This window comes from Wyeomyia smithii, chromosome 2, assembly GCF_029784165.1.
Source record: "Wyeomyia smithii strain HCP4-BCI-WySm-NY-G18 chromosome 2, ASM2978416v1, whole genome shotgun sequence".
Classification (NCBI taxonomy): Eukaryota; Metazoa; Arthropoda; class Insecta; order Diptera; family Culicidae; genus Wyeomyia; species Wyeomyia smithii.
This window is the reverse complement of record NC_073695.1, coordinates 14075674-14098383: the sequence shown is the minus strand read 5'-3', so window position 1 is coordinate 14098383 and position 22710 is coordinate 14075674. Positions and strand designations below refer to the sequence as shown.

The following is a 22710-nucleotide window of genomic DNA, read 5'->3' as shown; positions in this document are numbered from 1 at the left end:
GTCCTTGATAATGACGATAATGTCCGAAGACGTTAGCGTCATCGTCGATAACGATAACAGACGGTATCGTCATCAGCGTTTACGATAACTTATCGATTAACAACCTTGTTGTGGAGCATGAGTGCCAATGCGAGGAAAATATGAATAACTATCGATAACGCTCAAAGGTTAGCGATTCTAGCTGGAAACTATCGATACTATCGATAATTATCGATAGGTCTCTAATCCCTAATTTATTGTACGATGTTGGATTGATTGGACGATGAATTAAAAGTAAAACGAGCACATATCGTAGAGAGAAGTGCTTGTTCACCAAAACAATGTTCCTGCTCATTTTGCTAGTGATACAATGGATCGATTAAAGAAAAAACGCTATGAACCGATCTCCCGTCCCTCTATATACCCCAGATTAAGCTCCGAGCGTTTTCCCGATTGGGCAAGCAATTCAAGAAGTGAAGTTGGAAGCAAACGAGTACAGTCAGGTTTTTTTACGCTGTTTTTTAATACGCGGATTTTTTACAAGGTTTTTTTACGCGGATTTTTGAACTAACGCGGTTTTTTTTTACGCGATACCGCGCTAATTCAAAAAAAATTTCGCGAATTCCCGAACTAACGAGTTTTTTTACGAGGTACGTATCCCACGCGTAAAAAACCTGACTGTATTTTGAATGACTTAACGCACAGCATACAAGACTTGCATCGAACCCGCTACCATATTTTTATCTCTTACTAGCTGACCCGGCAAACTTCGTCCCGCCTATTTTAGTGTTCAATTTAATAATTTTAAACATTTCAAATTTATTGATTCCTTGCGATTGGATTATATCGTTAAAAAGGATTGATTTTATTGGAATGGCAACATCATCAACTTTTGGCTTTTGTACATGACCTCTATTCCGGATATATTGGGTGCATTTCAGTTATTTTCGTTGTTTTCCAGAAACTGAAAGTGGTCATCTTCTAATTCAAAATGGCGTCCAGGGTCAATGCTTGGCTTCTTTACATCATTTTGATTACGGACATATCCATATGTAGTAGTATTCGGTTATTTTCGGCTGTTTCCCAGAAGTTGCCGTTTTCCAATTCAAACTGTTGTCTAAAGTCAATTTATAGCTCCTTGCATCATTCTGGATCCGGTGATATTTATATTGGGTGGTATTTGGTCACTTTGGGCTATTTTCAGGACCCGTAGGTCGCCATCTTGGTTTAAAAAATGGCATTTGGAGACAGTTTCCGGCCCCTGAGCGTCATTCTGGTTAAAGAAACACCCATATTGGGTGTTATTTGGTCATTTTCGGCTGTTTTCCAGAAACCGGATGTCACCATCTTCGAGTTCAAAATGGTGTCTGTGGTCGATTCTAGCTCCTGTGTAACATTCTGGTTCCGAAGATACTCATATCGTATCGATATCGGCCCTTTTTTTGCTGTTTTCTAGAAACCGGAAGTTGCCATCTAACAATTCATAATGGTGTCTGAGGTCGATTTTCAGCTTCATTCTCGTTCCAGAGATACCCATATTGGGTGGTATCTGGTCACTTTGGGCTGTTTTCCAGACACCGGAAGTCGCCATCTCATAATTCAAAATGTTGTCTGAGGTCGATTTGTGGCTTCAGTGTGTTATAACAATTCCGGAAATACCCATATTGTTTTTCAGAAACCGTAATTCGCCATCTTGGATTTCAAAATGGCATTAGGAGACAATTTTTGGCCTCTGAGCGTCAATCTGGTTAAAGAAATACTCATATTGGGTGGTATTTGGTCGTTTTCGGCTGTTTTCCAGACACCGGAAGTCGCCTTCTCACAATTCAAAATGTTGTCGATTTGTGGCTTCAGTGCATCATAACAATTCCGGAAATACGCATATTGAGGGGTGTTTGGTCATTTGCCGCTGTTTTTCGGAAACCGGAAGTCGCCATCTTGGATTTCAAAATGGCATTTGTGAACAATTTATGACTCCGTGCGTCAATCTGATTAAAGAAACTCTCATATCAAGTGGTATTTGATCATTTTCGGCTGTTTTCCAGACACCGGAAGTCGCCTTCTTACAATTCGAAATGTTGTCTGAGGTCGATTTGTGGCTTCAGTGCATCATAACAATTCCGGAAATACGCATATTGAGGGGTGTTTGGTAATTTGCCGCTGTTTTTCGGAAACCGGAAGTCGCCATCTTGGATTTCGAAATGGTATTTGGAGACATGCCAGAAGAAGGAAGGGTGTCGAAACATTATGGACATGTTTGTTACACCTAAAAACATTCACCTGCCAAATTTGGTTATATTTGCTTGATTGGTTTTTGAGCTGTGCGTAATTTGAGTTTCATTTGTATGGGACCCCTCCCTTGCAGAACAGGGAGGGGTCTCGAACTATCTTAGTCACCTTTCCCGGCCCCTAAAACCCCTATATACAAGCCTATAGCCCCCTTCCAAGCCTATATGAATCAGACAGACAGACAGACAGACAGAGCTGCATTTTTATATGTTTAGATAGAATAGATAGATTTGTCCACCTAATAAACCCAAGCCTACCCCCTCCCTGTATACGACCATGCTGTTTAGTACCAGTTCCTTGTGGCACTTGTCACCATCGTCACCGGGGCGGCATCGGGCTTCTCGCTGCTCTCGAGCGGCTGCCGGTTTGCGTGCACGAGATTTTGGCATGAGATTCCGCATCGAGCCGGCTGTAAGATGTTAGCTCGGATTGCCTCCGATTTCACGCATAAACTTTTAAACACAAACATTCGGCACTGGTAAAAATAACATGTATGCTTTAAAAAAAAGGCGAATGGCTGTTTGGAGGTATTAATAGCTTACGCTTTTGCTTTCGTGCCTGCCAACCGTGTGTCGGTTCGAGAGTTATGACGGGTCGCAGAAGGGCAGGAACGGCACCTTAGGGCTACCGTTTTAGTGTTGTGCAGTGCGATGAGTGTACGAATTTCCACATAACCGTTATAAATGCTGCGACTTTGCTAGTGAATGCGTCGCTTGACGTCACTACCTAGTTTGGGATTATAAATAGAATGACGCGCCGTACTGCATCATGTTGTCCCAACCGTGACAGCTAATGAAAGAGAAATTAAAGTATGAACGTACGCTAGTGAAGGCAGGACAACAGCGGAAGTCTGCTGTGGTGGGTGCGAAAGGCTTTAACTTGTTGATATGTAAATTACCTTTCACAAACAATGATGGCTGCAGTATCTCTCATCCTACCCAGCGGCTTTGTTTGTGGCTTTGTATAGGAGCTGTAAATTTTCAATTTGTTTGTACGGCTAAAATCCACAAATCGCACTCGATAGAAAATAGATTGAACTAAAGAATCACCCCCGGGGCGTTGGGAATAGGGCAGCTTTGGGCAACAGGAAGTGAGTGACCGTTTAAACCGATGCTGGTAACAGATCCCAAACTCTTGCCTCGCTCAAGGCTATTTTGCGTTTGAGAGATTTCACGTAAATTGGATTATAGAGTTGGTAACACTCTTTTAGATTTCAGTTAAATTATTCGTGGACAAACCTCAAGTGTATAATAGCCTAGAATTTGCTATTTAAAGTATTTAAAGTGAAAAAGCAATTAACCGTGGGAATAATGGCGCACACCTTGCAACCGCAAACAAATGATTTGGCTTACACTGTTAAACACTAGATTCATTATGAAACCGGCTCACATCCCACATCACAGGAGAAGAAGATTGCCAAGGTAACCAAAAATAAAGCACCGAAAAGGCTGGATGCTGTCATACAATCCGTCACCGACCGACTGCGTGCGACTCAAGTATGTGGGACCACCCTTCGTGCAAGCAAGAACCCGGGTGCCGTAACAAATTTAATTATTGTAATTAATTTTTGTGCCGAAAAGTTTCGCACCATCATCAGTCGGCATTTGAAAAATTCACGTGAATTGCGCGGTTAATAGCTAGCCAAAAAGGTACAGAGCCGGTAAAACGGTACCCGGAGCGTGATAAACGGAAAAATTCCTGTTGCGAGTTTAATTAAACCCAGTCGAGGAGCCGTTGATCGATTCCGTCGGCTAATAATTTATTTGCAATGTATACGAGTGTTGTATTGAGCTGAAAAGCCTTATAATCAGCGTCTGACGGGAAGTAATTTGAACTTTGAAACGACCTTCAGCAGCAGGTTTTACGAAGTATCAAAGATCCTTACGAGCTGAATTATTTTGAGGGAAGATTTTTAGCGCCGCAATTTTCTTCCAATCAGTGGTTGTCCAATACATTGAGTTTAATTGCAATTGACAACGAACAGCGTATCATTAATTTTTGCTTACGCGATTATTTCCGATACTCGTTAGCACTAACTGACAGCAATGGCTTGTTTCGTGTTTAATCCTGCGAGATAAATTTGATGCAACTAAACCGTTGTTTTCGGTATCGAATTGCATTAACTGTCCTCCACTTCACGGACCGTTCAGTTTTGCGATAAAATCAAAGCCTCAATAATCCCGGTAGCATAACACGTATAAGTACATAGTATTATGAATAAATATCGCCTCTTTTGAATATGGTGGAACAAAAAACATTAACTAACGTCATAAGGATTTTATTGCGTTGTTCAGCATGAATCTACATGGCGCAATTTAGCTTAGTTTAGGTTAACCTTTCAGTGCAGATTATCCAAAAAATACCACTTAATTTGAGAATTTTAGAAATTCAGTTACCAGTCATTAAAAAATAGTGTTGCAAAACTGGTATTTTTTTATGAAAAAACGGCAATCATACTAATCAATATTACCCAAAATGATACAATTTTCATGCAACCATCGGCTTATTCGTAACTTCTAAAAACTCTTGTGGCTGGCTGAAAATCCCCATAAATAGAAATCTAGAGCACACCTGTGCCGAAAAAGGAGTGTGATGGAAACCCACAAAAAAAAATTCCATTATTTTAACACTCACCTGGTAGCTAATCAGCAAAGGCGTGTCTGGTCCGTTGATTACGGTGATATTTTCATCCTCACCATCGTCGATACTTTGGTTCATCACGACGCTCGAACTTTCGTCTTCCAGTGAGCTGAGCAGTGGATCGCTTTGGCCGGAAGTGTCACCTGTAGTGGATACACGTAATTAATGGCATCGAATTCGAAAAACCCTCTTTTTTATTGCTCTGCCTACCCAAATCAATCGAATCGTTCGTCTCGGTGTCGGTGGTTGCGGTCACATTGGTCACATGGGTAGAAGCAGAATCGGTCGAGGTGTTGATCGTCGCTTCGGACGTGGTGGAGGAACCCATAACAACCACTTTCGGGACGACCGCCGAAGCCGAAACCGAACAGGAACCACTGATCGAAGCTGCTGCAGAACAAGGGACACTCGCTCCAGTCGGGGTTCCGGTTGCTACCGGACTCACACCACCGATGGTGGCAGATTTTGGTGACTTGCTGACGCGGGCTTTTTGGAAGTAAAATCTTCGCAGGGCTGTGCTTGGGTTGGTGCTGTGCGACGACGACGATGATGAGGGTGGAGTGCTGACGACAGTGTCCGTTTCCGATGATCCGCTTGAGTGCACCGGACTGGACGGATGGCCACCAGCTGACGTCGAAGCTGGTGCGACCGCACTCGGACTGCAGCACACGATATCCATCTGGGGTTGCTGGGGCTGCGTGGCGGACACTGTCATTGCACTGTGGGTTGTCACTGGGGGTGAAAAAAGAGAAGATATTTCACTGAAAAGCACCGAATGGCGTGAAGAAAAGAATTTCCACATCAATCGTTCACTTCTTTCATCATATTGTCAGCTTCAACCGTGAAATATTAAACATCCAATCATAATTCTCATAGATGTAACCCACTACCGATATTTACATGAAGAAAACGATGACTGCACACATGTTTCCTGTTCGAAAATGGAATCGTTGAACAATCCAATCACAATAAAAGTACAAAGCACCATTAGTAGTAAATATGCTCTGCGCTCGTTGTTGGCAGCAGAGTCGCGTACGTTTCATTTCATTCTTATCCGCCATCGCTGCGGCAATGATAGGAACTTTTGTGGAACCGTCCCATTCTTTGCCAAATAAGATCATAGCAATAAAATCAGAATAGAAGACCAGAGAGCAGTTGATTGATATTGGCCACATGGTCACACAACATTGACAACGGCGTGTTCCTACTATGCTCCCTTTGTGTAATCCGGTGCTGACCGGTTGGATGGAGTACTTACTGTCGCAATAAATATCCAGTTCGAAGGTGCTAGAGGAAATCTTGAACGGCTAACAATAAACAACCTACCTTCTCGGAGCGAACCTTCGCTTTATGCTTTTCAGATTGTTATTGTTTTATTATTGTTTTTCTTTTCTTTCGATAAACATGGCGCTTCTATCGAATCTAGATAAAAGCCAGAGATTTATGTCTACCGAATCCCGTGGTGCTAAAAGCAACACTTTTGCAATTGTGTCTGTTGGAATATTTGTACCTAATACAATTTCTGCCGTTTTCATTTTTCTGGAATGAAATATTGAGTTCTAGTTGTAAGCAACAGCACAAAGCAGTTATAAGTAGTGACGCCAGATGTTTTCGAAAGTCTGAAACTGCTGAGCAAATCCATAAAAATGTCCCAATTTCAATATTTTTTTAAAATTGTCGCGCTTTTGATTTGGCAAAAACTTTGCACGGATTAACGGATTAACTATAGGCTAAAGATGCCTTTTTTGTGCTTTTAGGTTTTTTAAATCAGTTTTTGAGTTTTTTAGAAAATTCGTCCAAACGTTACGTGAAAATCCTAGATTTTAACCCCCTACCCCCTATGTAACAACAAGCAAGCTTAAATATTTGAAAAAAAAAAAAAACAAATTGAAAAGAAATAAAAATAATTATTTTAAAAAGCTCAATTCAAAAAATCAAAAAAATTTTCATTAAATCTACAAGCGGTTAGCAATATATTGTTTGTCAACTGCCAAGGATATTCGCGAAGCAAATCGGTATACCAGGAATTGGTCTGTAAAGGACATGATTCCGTGCACAACTTTTGGTATAAAAAACTGATCTCAACCCACGGATGGTGGAATGCTACCGGAGTACATTTTAAAAGCAGTGACCTATTTTCTACCCAAGGACCGCAACACGGTAAATCTGACATTCAATCAGTTTGAGGTGAATAACTTTTTCTACAAGCATCGTAGCGCCTAACGGTCTTCAAAAAAGTTCTTTCCAGGAAAATTTCCTACATATATCATGTATTGATATGTTTTTAGGAGCCAACTGGACATCTCTAGAGAATAAGTTTTGAAAAAGTGTATTTTCCCATATAAAATCGTATGGAAACCTCAAAAATCTGGCGCCAAAATATACTTCCACCCATAAGGACCCATAAGGAACACGGAAAGTGCATGGGAGCTAGAATTTATTTTTTGTCCCACCCTAATGTTCATGCAGCACATAATGGACAGATGGAGTACGTCACTCCAAATTACCGACGGACGGTATTGCGGTCCAGGATCCTGGACATAAAAGGGCAAATATTTCAATGTGATACCTTTAACCCGCTATAGTTTTGCCTTACTGTCTTGGGCAGCCGTTCTCCAGTCTCCTCTTACACCAGCAGATCGTGCATCTTCTTCCACCGCGCACATCCACCGCGTGCGAGGCCAACCACGGAGTCGACGGCCCCTTCCTGGTTCTCTACTGAAGTTTTTTTTTTTTGTTAGGGAATTAGAATTACGTTGTCCATTGATGTGAAGATAGTTTTGGCGGCTCTCTCGTCAGGCATTCTGGCTACATGTCCAGCCCATTGAAGCCTGCCCCGCTGTATTACCTTCACTATATCAGCATGTTTGTATACCTGGTACAACTCGTGATTCATGCGTCTGCGCCACACTCTATCTTCCAATTTACCGCCAAGTATCGATCGCAGAACTTTACGCTCAAAAACTCCGAGTCGATCAGTTTTCTTCAGCGTCCATGCTTCATGTCCGTAAAGGGCCACCGGGAGTATCAGCGTCCTGTACAGCGCTAGTTTTGTACGAGTTTGTAAACTACGGGACCTTAGCTGGTTACGTAGTCCGCAGATAGCCATCACTGAGTCGTAAGGCCCTGTTCGCAGCTGCAACTAGTCGTTTCACTTCACGGCTCATATTGTTGTCACATGTCACAAGCGTACCAAGATAAACGAATTCGTCAACCACTTCAAATCGTTCCCCATCTATCTCCATTTCAGCACCAACACCACGGGAACTTCCACGCTCTCTGCCAGCCACCATGTACTTCGTTTTGGCAGAGTTAATGACAAGTCCCAATCTCGCTGCTTCCCTCTTAAAAGGTACGAAGGCCTCGTCGTCCGCAAAACCAAGAAGCATGTGAGATTTCGTGATGATCGTACTGTTTCTTTCCACGTTTGCTCTTCGTACTTCACCCTCAAAAGCGATGTTGAACAGTAAGTTAGAGAGCGCATCCCCCTGCTTCAGTCCATCCAACGTTACGAACGCGGCTGATGTCTCATCAGCTATCCGCACACACGATTTTGTTCCCTCCAGCGTCATACGACTCAGCTTTATTAGTTTCGTAGGGAAGCCGTGTTCCAGCATGATCTGCCACAGCTCGTTTTTTTTCACTGAGTCGTATGCCGTCCTGAAATCCACAAACAGATGGTGTGTCGGTAAGTTGTACTCCCGGAACTTATCGAGGATCTGTCGCAGGGTGAAGATTTGATCCGTCGTGGAACGCCCCTGCCGAAAACCAGCCTGGTATTCGCAAACAAAGGATTCCGTCAACGGTCTCAATCTGAAGAATAAAATACGGGTGAGCACTTTGTATGCCAAGTTGAGCAATGTTATACCTCGATAGTTGCCACAATCCAATCGATGGCTCTTCTTATAGATAGGGCATATGACCCAGCAAACCAGAAGTCGTTTAAGAATGTTAATTCTTAGTCACTCAAATGTGCATGTCAAGTTTGAAATTACACAAGATGCAACATTAAATTTGTTTCTATCGTATAAAATTTAGATCCCATACAACGCAATATTAGGTTATATACAAAGCCATTTAACGTGTCATATAAAATTGTAAAATGCGTCAATCCTCTAAGTCGTATACAATGCAATACAAAGTTTCAAATGAGGCCATTCAAGATGGCATGCGAAGTTATACAACATCGTAACCAATTTTTTTACAATGTACGTATATGGCCTCCAGATTTGTACACATAGGCGCATTTCATGCATCTTATAAGGTCATTTTTTACCAAATAAGGGTTCACTTAACAGAGTTGAGCGCGAGTTATATAAACCAATTTGTTTGCTGGGGAGGCCTTCCAACCAGTCGTTCGGCATTTGTTCATCCGGCCAAATCCTTAGTATTATCTGGTGGATCGCATAGTACAGCCGCTCGCTTCCCGCTTTTAAAAGTTCAGCCGGGATACCGTCCTTCCTAGGGGCCTTGCCGTTTTTCAGCTCACTAATCGCCTTTTTCACCTCTTCCTGTGTTGGTGGCTCCACAGCTTGTTCGTCACTCATAATCGTCATCCTGTTCCTGCTCTACTCATCCGACTCCTCACCGTTTCGTAGCACCTGAAATGCTCCTTCCACCTAGCTGCAACCGTCGGTTTATCAGTAAGCAGGACGGCAACCTTGTCATTACACATGACCGGCACAGGGAAGTTCCTGCTTCTGATTCTGTTGACAGTTCAATAGAATCTCCGCACGTCGTTTTGAGCATAGCTGTCCTCTGCGCTGACGAGCACCTGCTCCTCGTACTCGCGCTTCTTCCGACGATGGGTTCTATTTTCGGCAGCTCTTGCCACCCAGTACCTTTCTGACGCGTAGCCACAGTGAGCATGCGGCTCCTGGCACGGCTCTTCACATCTGTCGCTCTCTGGCACTCGGCATCGAACCAGCTATTAGGCTGTCTTCCACGCGTCGTACCTACCACCTCTCTCGCAGTCGTTTTTTGCATGTAGACCCATACTTTCTTCAGAGGTGCTGCTTCATAATTGCCCAGTACTTTTCGATGGGGCGGAGCTCCGGAGTGTTAGGAGGGTTGAACATTTTCGGCACGAAATTGACCTTATTGTCCGCATACCACTTTGGCGCTGTGGATACTGCTCCACAGCCCAATTATGTCTTCCACTCCTTCCTCCTGCTGTTCTGCGATCTGTTGATCCAGCTTTATGGCATATTCTACTGCCACGCCGTCAGCTTTCAACCGCTGAATGTTGAAACGCGTTGTCCTCTCTGTGCGAGATTTCAGCACGTTCGACAACCGTGCGCAGATCTTACAAACGACGAGATAATGGCCAGAGTCAATGTTTGCTCCCCGAAAAGACCTAGCTCAGTAACAATCGAAAAGTGTTAATTTGTATTGTGCCGTATCAAATAAATGTTGTGAAAAAAAAATCCGAAAAGTGCCGACCGTCAATCAGTACCCTATGACTACAGTCATCTTTGACTTCATCGGATTTGTCGTTTGTCAGTGCGTAGGTCAAAACGCATATACGGTCATCTACGGGCCTCCACCGGATGACTCTTGTTGTCCGATTTCCCAGCACTACGAAACCCACGCCCCGCTCCGCTGCTTTGCCGCCACTGTAGTAGATGTGGTACTTGAAAGAAGTGCGTGCAATAGGGTCTACTGCACGGAATTCCTTTTCTTCGAAATTTGGCCACCGAACCTCCTGAATCGCTGCGATTTCGACTACCTGCCGCTGTAATTCTCGAGCAAGCATGCCAGCCCGCGCCGGTTCATTGTGAGATCGAACGTTCCAAGTACCCAATTTCCAATAGTTTACCTTGATCTTTTCCCGTGTTTGTAGCCTAGCGTTGTTCGTGGTTGAAGAAAGGTTTTGGTATGCTACCAGGGTCGCGATACCTACATCCTGCTGATGGGGCTGCCATCTTGGGTGTAGCTGGCGGGATACAGCATTCCATAATTCAGCCGCCCGCTCCGGGCCAGACGCTGTTGTACGCCGCCCCTATGGGGATACAGTCGCGTATGACCCCTTTCCCAGTCAGCATACGACCATACTTTCCACCGGGGGTTGGTTACCCGTTCTCCGCTAAGGTTACTCGTATTCCGGTCAGCACCACGTGGAGGTTGGGATAGAAGTTGCTGAACAGAGGTGGTGGACAGTAGGGCCTCAAGTTACACGTATCCAGCCATTTGCCAACCACGCTATTATAAGTGGTTGGTAAATTTAATGTCACTGACGAAACTACTCATGCATCATCAATCATAGTAACCCATGATTAGGAGCCATAGGAACATAGGAACCATGAGCGTCAAGATGCTTCAAAGGATGCTGAAGAAGAAGACCGAGGGAAAAGTAGCTACATCGCTGCGTGCACTTGGCCGGGAGGTTGGTGCATGCGATAAAACAGTGAAAAAGTATCTGGAGAACATGGACATACATGTCAGGAAGCGGCAGTCCCGTTCACTAGTCTCGGAGCTGCAGGCATTGACGCAGCGACAGCGGTTGAATAACATGTTCAAGTCGATTTTCCCGGCGAATCGCGACGTGGCAGTGATGATAAACGACGAGACCTATCTCACCCTGGATGGCAATGATTGGCAGGGTACTTCGTATTTCACTTCTCCCACGAAGGAAGTTAACTCCGAGGTGAAATTTATTTCACGCACCAAGTTTCCCAAGCTGCTGTGGCTGACAATCAGCGAGAAGGGGATGTCATAGCCGCTCTTCTTTCGCTCCGGGGAAATTTTATTCTATGAAGTGCCTGCCAGCAGTTGCGTCGTTCATCAAGAAATACCATAAGGGCGAAGACACGGTGTTCTGGTCAGATTTGGCTGGAGCGGCTGAATATCGATGTGGTACCGAAGTCGGCGAATCCGCCCAACGTCCCCCAGCTGCGTCCCATCAAGAATTTTTTGAAGAGAAAGAGGAGTCCTATGAGCTCCTGGAAAAGACGTATAATGAGTGCCCAGGACACGACATCAAGATCGCCATCGGGGATGCAAACGCGCAGGTCGGGCAGGAGACCGCCCCGTGATTGGTAGAGAAAACGTCCACTCTACTACGAAAGACCTGAGGCTTGTCAATTTCGCTGCAGCACTTATTTTGAACGTCGGAATATACGTTAGCACACCTGAAAGCGCCCGAATGGAGAGGCCTGATCTCAGATCGACCATGTTCTGATTGATAGTCGGCACTTTTCAGACGTTACAGACGAGAGGTCGTTTAGAGGACCGGCGATAGGGAGAACGGAAGTGGCTAGGCGTTGGAAGGAACACTTTAGTGTGCTGTTGAATGGTGAAGAAAACAGCGTAGTCGAAAGGAGCAGAATGGTGGTTGAGGATGATGGCAAAGCTGTGGACCCACCATCTATGGACGAGGTGAAGAGAGTAAGTCTTCAAATTCGGAAGCGAATAGCTGTATCGTGCTTTACATTGGAGAGCCATATATGTCCGGTCTACAAGAAAGGCCACAACCTGGACTGTAGTAATTAGTGGAGCTTAACGCTACTCAACACCGTTTACAAAATTCTCTCCCATGTTCTCTTCCATAGACTGAGGCCGTAGCAGGAGACCTTTGTTGGCGAATATCAATGTGGTTTTCGGACCAAATGTTCGCCTTGCGACAGATTCTCGATAAATTTCGAGAATTCATCTAGCAGATTCACCATCTGTTCATTGACTTTAGGGCAGCGTACGATAAAGTTAAGGGAAATGAGTTATGGCGAATTATGCTCGAACATGGTTTCAAAACAGAACTAATTAGGCTGATACGTGCCACCCTTGAAGGTTCTACATCATGCGTCAGCATAGCCGCTGTTATATCGACTCCTTCGCGACACTAGGTGGTTTGAAGCAGAGAGACGGGTTGTCAAACTCATTGTTCAACATCGCATTGGAGGGTGCTATACGGAGGGCTGACGTGCAAAGAAGCGGGACCATCATTACAATGTCTCACATGCTTCTAGGTTTTACGGACGATATCAGTATCACTGGTATCAACCGTAGAGCTGTGGAAGAGGCCTTCGAACCTTTCAGGAGGGAAGCTGCGAGAATAGGGCTCATCATAACCTCTGCCAAAACGAAATATATGGTGGCTGGTGGAGAGTGTGGTAGTCCGACGGATGTTGGTGGTAGTCGACGAAATTATTTTCCTGGGTACACTAGTGACATGTTACAACGAGTTAAGCCGTGAGATAAAAAGGCGGGGAGGGCCTTCTACAGATTGCGTAACCAGCTGAGGTCCCACAGTTTGCAAACCCGTACTAAACCTGCACCCTACATAACACTAATCCGTGGTTCTCTACGGCCATGAAGCATGGACGTTGAAAGAGGCCGATCGGCGAGCTCTTGATGTTTTTGAGCGTAGGATTTTGCATTCCTTGGCCGCAAACTAGAAAATGGTGTTTGGTGCAGACGCATGAACCATGAAGTGTACCAGACGTACAAATCGGCGGATATAGTCAAGCGGATAAAACACGGTTGTCGTCGAGGATGTCCGCGAAATAGATGTCGAAGGAGATTGTAGGATAGCAGCTCAAGACCGAGTGGCTTGGTGATTCTGGATTCGGCCTTGGATCGATAATCAGTCTGTTAAAGCAAGTCAAGTAAAGTAAGAACCCTACTATAAGTACCTGCCAGTCCCGGTCTTGGAGAATAGTTGCATCAAGCTGTACTAAGATCGTGAGATCATAACGGATGTCCTAATTCGTGCCAACCCTTCTAATATTGTTGTCCACGACAAAAGGATCAAGCGAGTGACGCTTATCGATATGGCTGTACTGTGGGACCATAATATTAAGTCAACATTCTCGGCCAAGATTACAAAGTACCACAATCTGGCGGAGGAGCTGAAGAAGATGTGGCATCTGGAGAAGACCCGTATAGTTCCGATTGTTATTCCTGCAACCGGAATCGTTCCCTTGCCCTACGAGAAGAGCTAAACAGCATACAAAATGCAGTAGTTCTTGAAACCTGCAATATTGTGCGCTGGTTCTTGAACAATTGATTCAACTAGTGTAAATAAATAATAAATGATTTAAGAATATTTTAGAATAAGGACTACAAAGTCTAACTCTATTTGCGCTCTAACTTTTTAATTTTAATTTTCATCTTGAAACTGTCTTTGAACGACTTTTAGGGCTTTCTAGGAGAAACAGTTTACAATACTGACATCGTGAATATAAAAATATCAAAAATGTCAAAAATGTCAAAAATGTCAAAAATGTCAAAAATGTCAAAAATGTCAAAAATGTCAAAAATGTCAAAAATGTCAAAAATGTCAAAAATGTCAAAAATGTCAAAAAAGTCAAAAAAGTCAAAAATGTCAAAAATGTCAAAAATGTCAAAAATGTCAAAAATGTCAAAAATGTCAAAAATGTCAAAAATGTCAAAAATGTCAAAAATGTCAAAAATGTCAAAAATGTCGAAAATGTCAAAAAAGTCAAAAATGTCAGAAAAGTCAAAAATGACAAAAATGTCAAAAATTACAAAAAAGTCAAAACTGTCAAAAAAGTTAAAAATGTCAAAAATGCTAAAAATGTTAAGAAAGTGAAATTGTTTTATAAATGTCAAAAATGTCGAATATTGTAAAATCTGCCAAAAATGTCAAAAATATCAAAAATGTCAAATATGTCAAAAATATCAAAAATGTCAAAAATGACAAAAATGTCAGAAATGTCAAAAAAGTTATTAAAAATGTCAAATATGTCAAATATGTCAAAAGTGTCAAAAATGTCAAAAATGTCAAAAATGTCAAAATTGTCAAATATGTCAAATATGTCATATATGTCAAAAATGTCAAAAATATCAAAAATGTCAAAAATGTCAAATATGTCAAAAATGTCAAAAATGTCAAAAATGTCAAAAATGTCAAAAATGTCAAAAATGTCAAAAATGTCAAAAATGTCAAAAATGTCAAAAATGTCAAAAATGTCAAAAATGTCAAAAATGTCAAAAATGTCAAAAATGTCAAAAATGTCAAAAATGTCAGAAATGTCAAAAATGTCAAAAATGTCAAAAAAGTTAAAAATGTCAAAAATGTTAAGAAAGTGAAATTGTTTTATAAATGTCAAAAATGTCGAATATTGTAAAATCTGCCAAAAATGTCAAAAATATAAAAAATGTCAAAAACGTCAAACATATCAAAAATATCAAAAATGTCAAAAATGACAAAAATGTCAAAAATGTCAAAAAAGTTAAAAATGTCAAAAATGCTAAAAATGTTAAGAATGTAAAATTGTTTTATTGATGTCAAAAATGTCAAATATTGTAAAATCTGCCAGAAATGTCAAGAAATGTAAAAAATGTCAAAAATGTCAAAAATGTCATAAATGTCATTAATGTCATTAATGTCATAAATGTCATAAATGTCATAAATGTCATAAATGTCATAAATGTCATAAATGTCATAAATGTCATAAATGTTATAAATGTCATAAATGTCAAAAATGTCAAAAATGTCAAAAATGTCAAAAGTGTCAGAAATGTCAAAAATATCAAAAATTTCAATAATGTTAAATATGTTAAATACACTAAAGTCGCTTTTTACGCGGGGGATACGTGCTGTGCAAAAAAATCGCGTAAAAAACCGCGTAAATTCCGGAATCCGCGTAAAAAAACTGCATGAAAGCGACCTTAGTGTAAGTCAAAAATGTCAAAAATGTTAAAAATGTCAAAAATATCAAAAATGTCAAAAATTTCAAAAATGTCAAAAATATTACAAATGTCAAAAATGTTAAAAATGTCAAAAATGTCAAAAATATAAACAATTTCAAAAATGTCACAAATGTCGTAAATGTTGAAAATATTTGGGATACTATGAATGCCAATAATGTTGAAATTAGTCCATAAATCAATTTGCAATTGCGCAATTAATATTTTCATTAAAAGTTCAAATTTTTCGATTCTTTTTAAATGTCATTTAATTATAATTGGTCACACCAAATTTATCCGTTTATATTCGTAAACCAACTGAAAATTTGGCATTTACTAAATCATTTGAACAAGAAGTTTGTTGATATAGATTTGTTTGATTGAAATACATTTGTTGATCAACATTATTTTGGTTAAAATACATCTGGATTTCTGCTGAAAAACAAAATAAAAAACAAATGGCAAAACAATCGAAGCCGAGCCTGCTTCTATTCTGTTTACGAGTTTCCACGTGCCACAACCAGACATACCAAATCATCACCATCATCATCATCATCATCACTCGAGCAGAAATTGATTCGAACTCACACCTCACCTTTGATTTTCCGTGGCGTGGATGGGGGTGCTGGTGTTGGTGCAGGTGATCTGGAACTATCCCGTTCGCGCTGCTGCTGGTGACATCGGGAAGACGACACGCGTTCGACAACTTCTGATGTCTGGAAATAAACAAACAAAAGTGTGGGGTGGGTCAGAGCGACAGTTGTTTATTGTTTGATAATGTATTGTTTTGCGTTGTGCAAACTGTTGCTCGAAAAGAGTTGGCTTCGGTGCCGCCGTTCGTTTGTGTGGATGGTTTAGATATTGAGACGAACAGGGCACAGGTACGGTCATTTGCGAATTCGACTTTAGCCAAACTGACTGCAGCCGGCTTGGGAGGTGTTGTGGAATGCGAAAACAAGCGCCAATCTGGACAGTTTCGGGTTTTATTTGTTTACCGATTCCGATGTTTAATGATTCATCGGAAGCTTCCTCGATGGTTGTTTGGTCCGTTTGGTTCGGTTTGATGCGGACAGCGTACCCGAATCGCTTCCAACAGTTGCTAGTGGTACGATTTCAGTTTTGTGTTTACACGGTGCAAGATGGAATCTCGATCACAACGGATCGGGTTGCCACGGACTGTATGTAAATATTTTGTTTGCGGGGCTGACAATTGGTAAAATAACATGACTCAACGCCGGTCTACGGGGCAATTGCGTATCGATTGGTAAGCATTCGGTAGATGGAAAGGTCACGGAGAGATCATTTGTGGTGCTGATGGCGGTCGGTTCACTGGCAGGCTCTCTGGGGTTTGAAATTGTAGCTCGCCATTTATTGATTTCTCAGGCTGCGGTTTGATGCAATGCGGAACAATTTGTCATTGTGTTTCCATATACACGGCAGCTATCATTAAGTCATGTTATACCGATTAGCTTCGGTTCATTATAATGAGACCAGTGCATCAATAATTAGTTTTAATTAGTAAATGAATTTGTCATTTTAGAGGTCGGTCCTGAATCACGTGTACGTCTAAAAGGGGTTTGTGAAAAGACTACTAACTTTTCACAAATATTATTGAATATTAATAAAGTTAAATGTTGAAAAAAGGAGGAGGTTTATTGAGGTCAGCACAACAAGATGACAACCCGACCCAGATTGGTCCGATGGTCATCGCCCAGTGGACAAAACCGACAATATCGCCCATGGAAGACGGCACTTAACTGGACGAAACCGGCTAGGAAGCAACACAGGAAAATTTAATTCACTTTGAGTGCGCTCCCTACTCACGGCACGACACTGATTGCTCCTCAAGATAACCTGATACGTATCCATACTTATTGGTATTGATATCGGTTGAAGGTGAGACGGAAACGCAAAATGATTGCTATCATTAATTTTATTTGGAATTATTTTGATTTGCCTGTCTGAACAGCGACGACGCGACGCTGGCTGATAACAAACGACAACGAGTAGCAGTAGCAGCACATGCCGCTGCATCGTTCGAAAAGTAAATCGCAAGAAAACATAACCCGAAGTGTAAAAGAAAAAGTACCTACGACTTGATCTAGAATAGAATTTACTTTTCAGTATTTATGCGAATACCAATTTATGTCCAATCAGTGACGGGTGTTACAGCTTTATTGGTCTGCTTGGAAGAAAACCAATTTGATGCCCGGCTTCTTTATTACTTTCTTTCACAATTCTTCGATTGCAACCCTCAACTATCTTATCAGTGCAAAACCACTTGTACGAGCCACTTGTAATTGTCAATCGGTGACAAACTTTATCGGTTCTATCAATTCTCTACTGTGCTCTTGCTCTAATGGGTATGAAATATATTTTTTCACGGTGCTACATTGCAACTAGGAAATGGTCGTTTGTCGTGTTGTTTCTTGATATTATCAGAAGCACGTTTTCCTTCGAGACATCAGGTTTATGTGAGTTTCAACTGCAAGTTATTTAATAATTCAGGAAGGAATTTCAAACTTTTAACTTTTTTTAACTTTTCGAACAAGCTCGAGACATCAAGTTGTTAAAAAAAATTTTTCAGTGAAATAGGATTAGAGGCTGTTTGTAGGTTGTTTGCACTTTCTTTTTATATCTACACAGTAAAAAAACTTCATAGATAGAAGATTCCATAATATTACACGCAGATTTAAATGATATTGCACATAATTTCCAAACAAAATCGTGGTTTACGTCAGTAGTTTTCAGTGTCTTTCCGGCAAGCTAAGCTGCGGAAAGCCGCAGCGCTTTCGGCGGAACATTTTATTGGAGATTATCTTTTACAGCGCTAGATTTTGAATATTCCGTCTATGTGGGAAGCACCGTCATACAAATATGTCTGCAGCATTACTGAACATGTTAGTGAATCTGTCCGGATCTGGTACGATCACTTCCAGCCATTTTGGTGCTGCGGTTGTGTGTGTGCTCGTAGCATGTATTCACTCGTAACATCCGCAAATTAAAATTTTCATTCTCACCTGAGCCAAGAAAAGGTGCATGCAGGAGATTGTAGCTCTGTTCTTTAAAATTCTAAGCATTTCGAATGTTTCCTTCTGAATGAAAAAAAATCGATAATGTCTCCAGTGTTCAAAAAGGGTACAAAGCAGTTAATTGAAAACTATCAAGGAATGACGTCTCTTTGTGCTAGTTCTACTGATCGAAAAAAAAAACATGTATGAGCGAGTGAGCTGCCCACCTTTTAGTTAGAAACCGCTCTGATCCACCCACTGTAGGGAATTATTTTTCCCACCTCTAGTTTGTTCAATTGTAATATGTGTTGTTTGCTTGCCAACGGCAAATGAAAATCCGTAATGACGATAAATTACCAAACTTGCTTGTGTCACTATTGTAGCACACCAATAACATTTGTTGGTGCCTCAAAATTATTCATTTGAGGTAGTTTTCTGCCATCCGCAAAATGTTGCTAATAAGGGTGTGAAGACTCATTTTGAAACAATTTTCTTTCTCAAATCAGAATTCAATTCCACCCACGCTGTTTAACAAATTCAAAGAAATGATTTCTTCGAATTGTATCGTTGCATGAAACTGGAGGTAAGCCTTCTGTATTAAATATTGCTAAATGACCCATCAAATGACGTTACTTTTTGATCACTTAAATTTAATATAGAACACACTTAAAATTAATGTAGTTCATACATTTCATAATTTGTAAGGTACGAAAACTCAACATTGCTTCAAGAAGTGAGTGCTTGTGGCGATGAGGAGGCCGAAAGAATGAAACAATCTACTTCGAGATAGTGTATCTCGTAACAGCTTCAGTTTAGCTTTAGCTTCGGACCCAGCGTGCTTGAAAAGCTCTCGTAGCCACAGTGAACGTACGGAAGTCTGCTTATTGGTGTTACGATTGCCGAAAAACTGATGTACTTCGCGTTCGCGATGTACTACAACATTCGACCGTATACCTACAAACACTGTTCAGCACAGTCCGTCCTCTTTTTCATATTTCTTCATTCTATTATGTACGTGGCGCTGTCTGGTTCTGACGTTAGTCTTTCCGTAGATATTTTGAACAATCACACGGGTTTCATCATCCATGATCTCGGCTGACCAAGTGCTCGCAACATTCTACTTAAAGTTGGGAATAATCTCAGCAGACTCAACATTGACAAAGCAATCATGTCTCCAGTCGCCTCAATATTGAAATCATTGAAATAATCGGGTCCGGATAGAATTCCGTCTGCGTTTTTTGAAAAACCATATTGAGAGTCTGCTAACCCCTCTTCAGGTTATGTTTGACCTGTCCGTTTCAGGTGGGATATTTTCGTCTGTATGGAGTACATGTTTTCGGACCAAAAAAAAGCGCCCGAAAGGATGTGAATATCGTCAATGTGTGCTATTTCCAAATTGTTTGGCTTTGCTGTCACACTGCAAGCAAAACCTGAGCGACGATCAATACATATTCGTCTCAGGTAGATCAACAACTTTAAATCGCTTGTGCCTCGCATCGTATGTTACGGAAAACCTGGCGGATCGCACTAAAACTGACGTTATCGTTTGCAGCGTTTAATAAAATCAATCAATTGCCAAACTCGAAAGATTTGGCATCAGCGTTGTTGCCATTCCTTCCTTATCGGTCGGAAATTGATTGCGACAATCGATGATTTTCAAGCAAATGCATTTTTGGCCTCATCTGGAATCCCACAAGGTAGCCCATTAATCTTCCTGTTGTACTTCAGTGAAGTTGACTAGTTACTTAAATGCCCTCGTTTATCCTTCACTGACGATTTGAAAATTTACATAAATATCTGTTCCATGCTGGATGCTATCTGCCTCCAGCGAGAGTTTGACACCTTCATGAATTGGTGTAACCTTCTACACTCTTCCACTCTAGAATACTGTTCCGTACGATCCAGGGCACTGCGGAATGATGATATGATGAGGATACCCTTTTAATACCCTAGCTACGCACAGAATAGCGCTATGGCCGATACACAGCGAGCCTTTAACAGAGTAGCGGCCGTCTCAGAGTTTTATTTATTTCGTGATACAATCCGCCGTAATTTTTCTGTGTTTTCATTACTAATTGCGAATGAGTAAATTGTTTTTGTATCATTTGGTTTTTTATTCTATTGTAACGATCGTGCGTGATTTGCAGGTAACAATGTCTGATCATGGCAAAAGAGGCAATGTCAAGGAAAGGACAAAGTCCCGTTCATCTCGTGATAGGCACAGGAAGGGGCTTGTTGGGCAGCGTGATCAATTCACAACTAACCTCACTGGTGAGATTCAATCCTTGCCGACACCGATCATTCTTCATATGAGGATGTAAAGCCGTTGGCGCCGGTCGGTTAATCAATCGGTCGTATGTTAAGGTCTTGGGCGGAGTCGCCTCCCTCGGCGTCAGTTAATGGCACAACAGTAGTGGAATTAGACCGAGGGAAAATAAGTGAAATTAAAAAAAATCTCATGCTGGACTTCAATTTCCGGTATGTCGAATTTATCAACTGCCGCGTAATGGAAATTATGCGCGTTGATGCTAGAGTACCTGTTGTTCTGGTGGCTGTGATGGACTATCTTGCTTCAGAAATGTTGAAATTTGCGGGAAACGCTGCTCAAGATAAGACCGATGTTATACTGAAAACGAAATGGCACCAAACGCGTCTTTTTTCGTATGCGGAATAATATCAATACTGGGAAAAATATTGTAAAAATTTTAAAAATCAAACCAGCCGTCCTTCTGAATACAACTACATTTTTTCAGTTGGAGAAATACAAATGAGTTTTTGTCTCTAATTAAAATTTAAAATTTGACATAACATTTGCATCGAGCAGGATTCAGTTCCTCCCACGCTATTTTGTCTTGACGGTGAAGGTGTGCTTTATCCATAACTGTGTTTCAGCCAGAGCTCTACGTTTTCGAAACAAAACAATGAAACTGATATACTCGCGCTGTCATTTCGATTCGAATAGTTTCATTTTCACTTGATTCCTTCCGGCTACTGTCAACCTCTATCAACGAATCACTTCTTTCTCTCTTTCCCTCTTTCTTCTTTCATATCATTTTGAATGAAACTTATGACGATTTCAATCGACGGAGAGAATGACGGAGAGCGAGACTCTTTCCTTTCTTTCAGCGTCTCAATTGAAATTAGCACCGCATCGCGTCGTTTGATGGTAGTTTTCTAATACCGCAAGCCATAGTTAGAACGGCAATGGCATCCAATAAATACGTTACGCAAGTGCCGATCAGTATTTCCTCCCTCTTTCCTATATATATGCGTGAAGTACTGTATGAAAGCCTTCTGTCTCCATCAGCGCTCATCGTAATTTTCAATTGAGAATCGTCATTTGAGAGTGATGGTGATAACCTTCGCTTTCAATTGAAAAGCGTTTGTATCAATTGCAAGCCCTTCAGTTGTCAGAATCACAGCATGAGCTTCAACTGGGTGTCATGTGACTCACGAAGTGCTCGAAAATGATACAAAAGCTTTTCAATTGAAAGCGACAGGTCAAAGCGTCACTATAACCTGATAATTGTCAATTGAAAATGACTTTGTCAGGCTCTGGTTTCAGCAACTTTAATTTAACCTTTAACCATTAGTTTAACCAATTAAACAACGCTTCTTTCAAGAATTCTAGTCAATTATTGAAAAAAAAAAAAAATGCTGAAATTTACCGCTTCACACTATTAAATTGATTAACCTCAATCGAGTGTTTTGCCAAACCGATTTAAATAAATACTTCGACTTATGTCAAAGTGGGGTTACCTTGCGGTCATGTCTTATAATCAACCTCTTCAGCTGTTTATTTTTCTTTTATATTCTTTGATTCCAGTGATTATCCGGAGTACCGATTTTTTTGACGTAGGATGCTTCTTACTTTAATAGGGTGCCATTTCAAAATATCCAAAATTGAGTCAAACGATAGAATGAAAGATCTAGAATGTTTTGTTATCACTGAACGTATTTTAGTCATTGATACCTCGTTGGATGGCGAACAAGTTTCTTTAGTTTATGAAAATAGTTTACTATAAAAATAGGTTACAGTAAATAGTTCATAGCCAATTTGGGTCAACCAATCGCGTGCTTGCAATAATGTAATACAAGCACTTCCCCAGCACAGCCGACAATAAAGTATGCAAAAGATTTG

At 41.2% G+C, this 22710-nt stretch overlaps 1 protein-coding gene across 3 annotated transcripts in view; it reads right to left on the bottom strand.

Moving 5' to 3' along the window:
* LOC129725720 (uncharacterized) overlaps nt 1-22710 on the bottom strand; it is a 500714-nt gene that overhangs the window by 205523 nt on the left and 272481 nt on the right. For all 3 annotated transcript variants that reach the window (XM_055681833.1, XM_055681835.1, XM_055681832.1), the window contains 3 exons: nt 16154-16274; nt 5119-5640; nt 4903-5051 (listed from right to left, as the gene is read on the bottom strand). In XM_055681833.1, the coding sequence (XP_055537808.1) occupies nt 4903-5051; nt 5119-5623 (654 nt within the window). In that variant the 5' untranslated portion in view covers nt 5624-5640; nt 16154-16274. The remainder of the gene's footprint in view (nt 1-4902; nt 5052-5118; nt 5641-16153; nt 16275-22710) is intronic.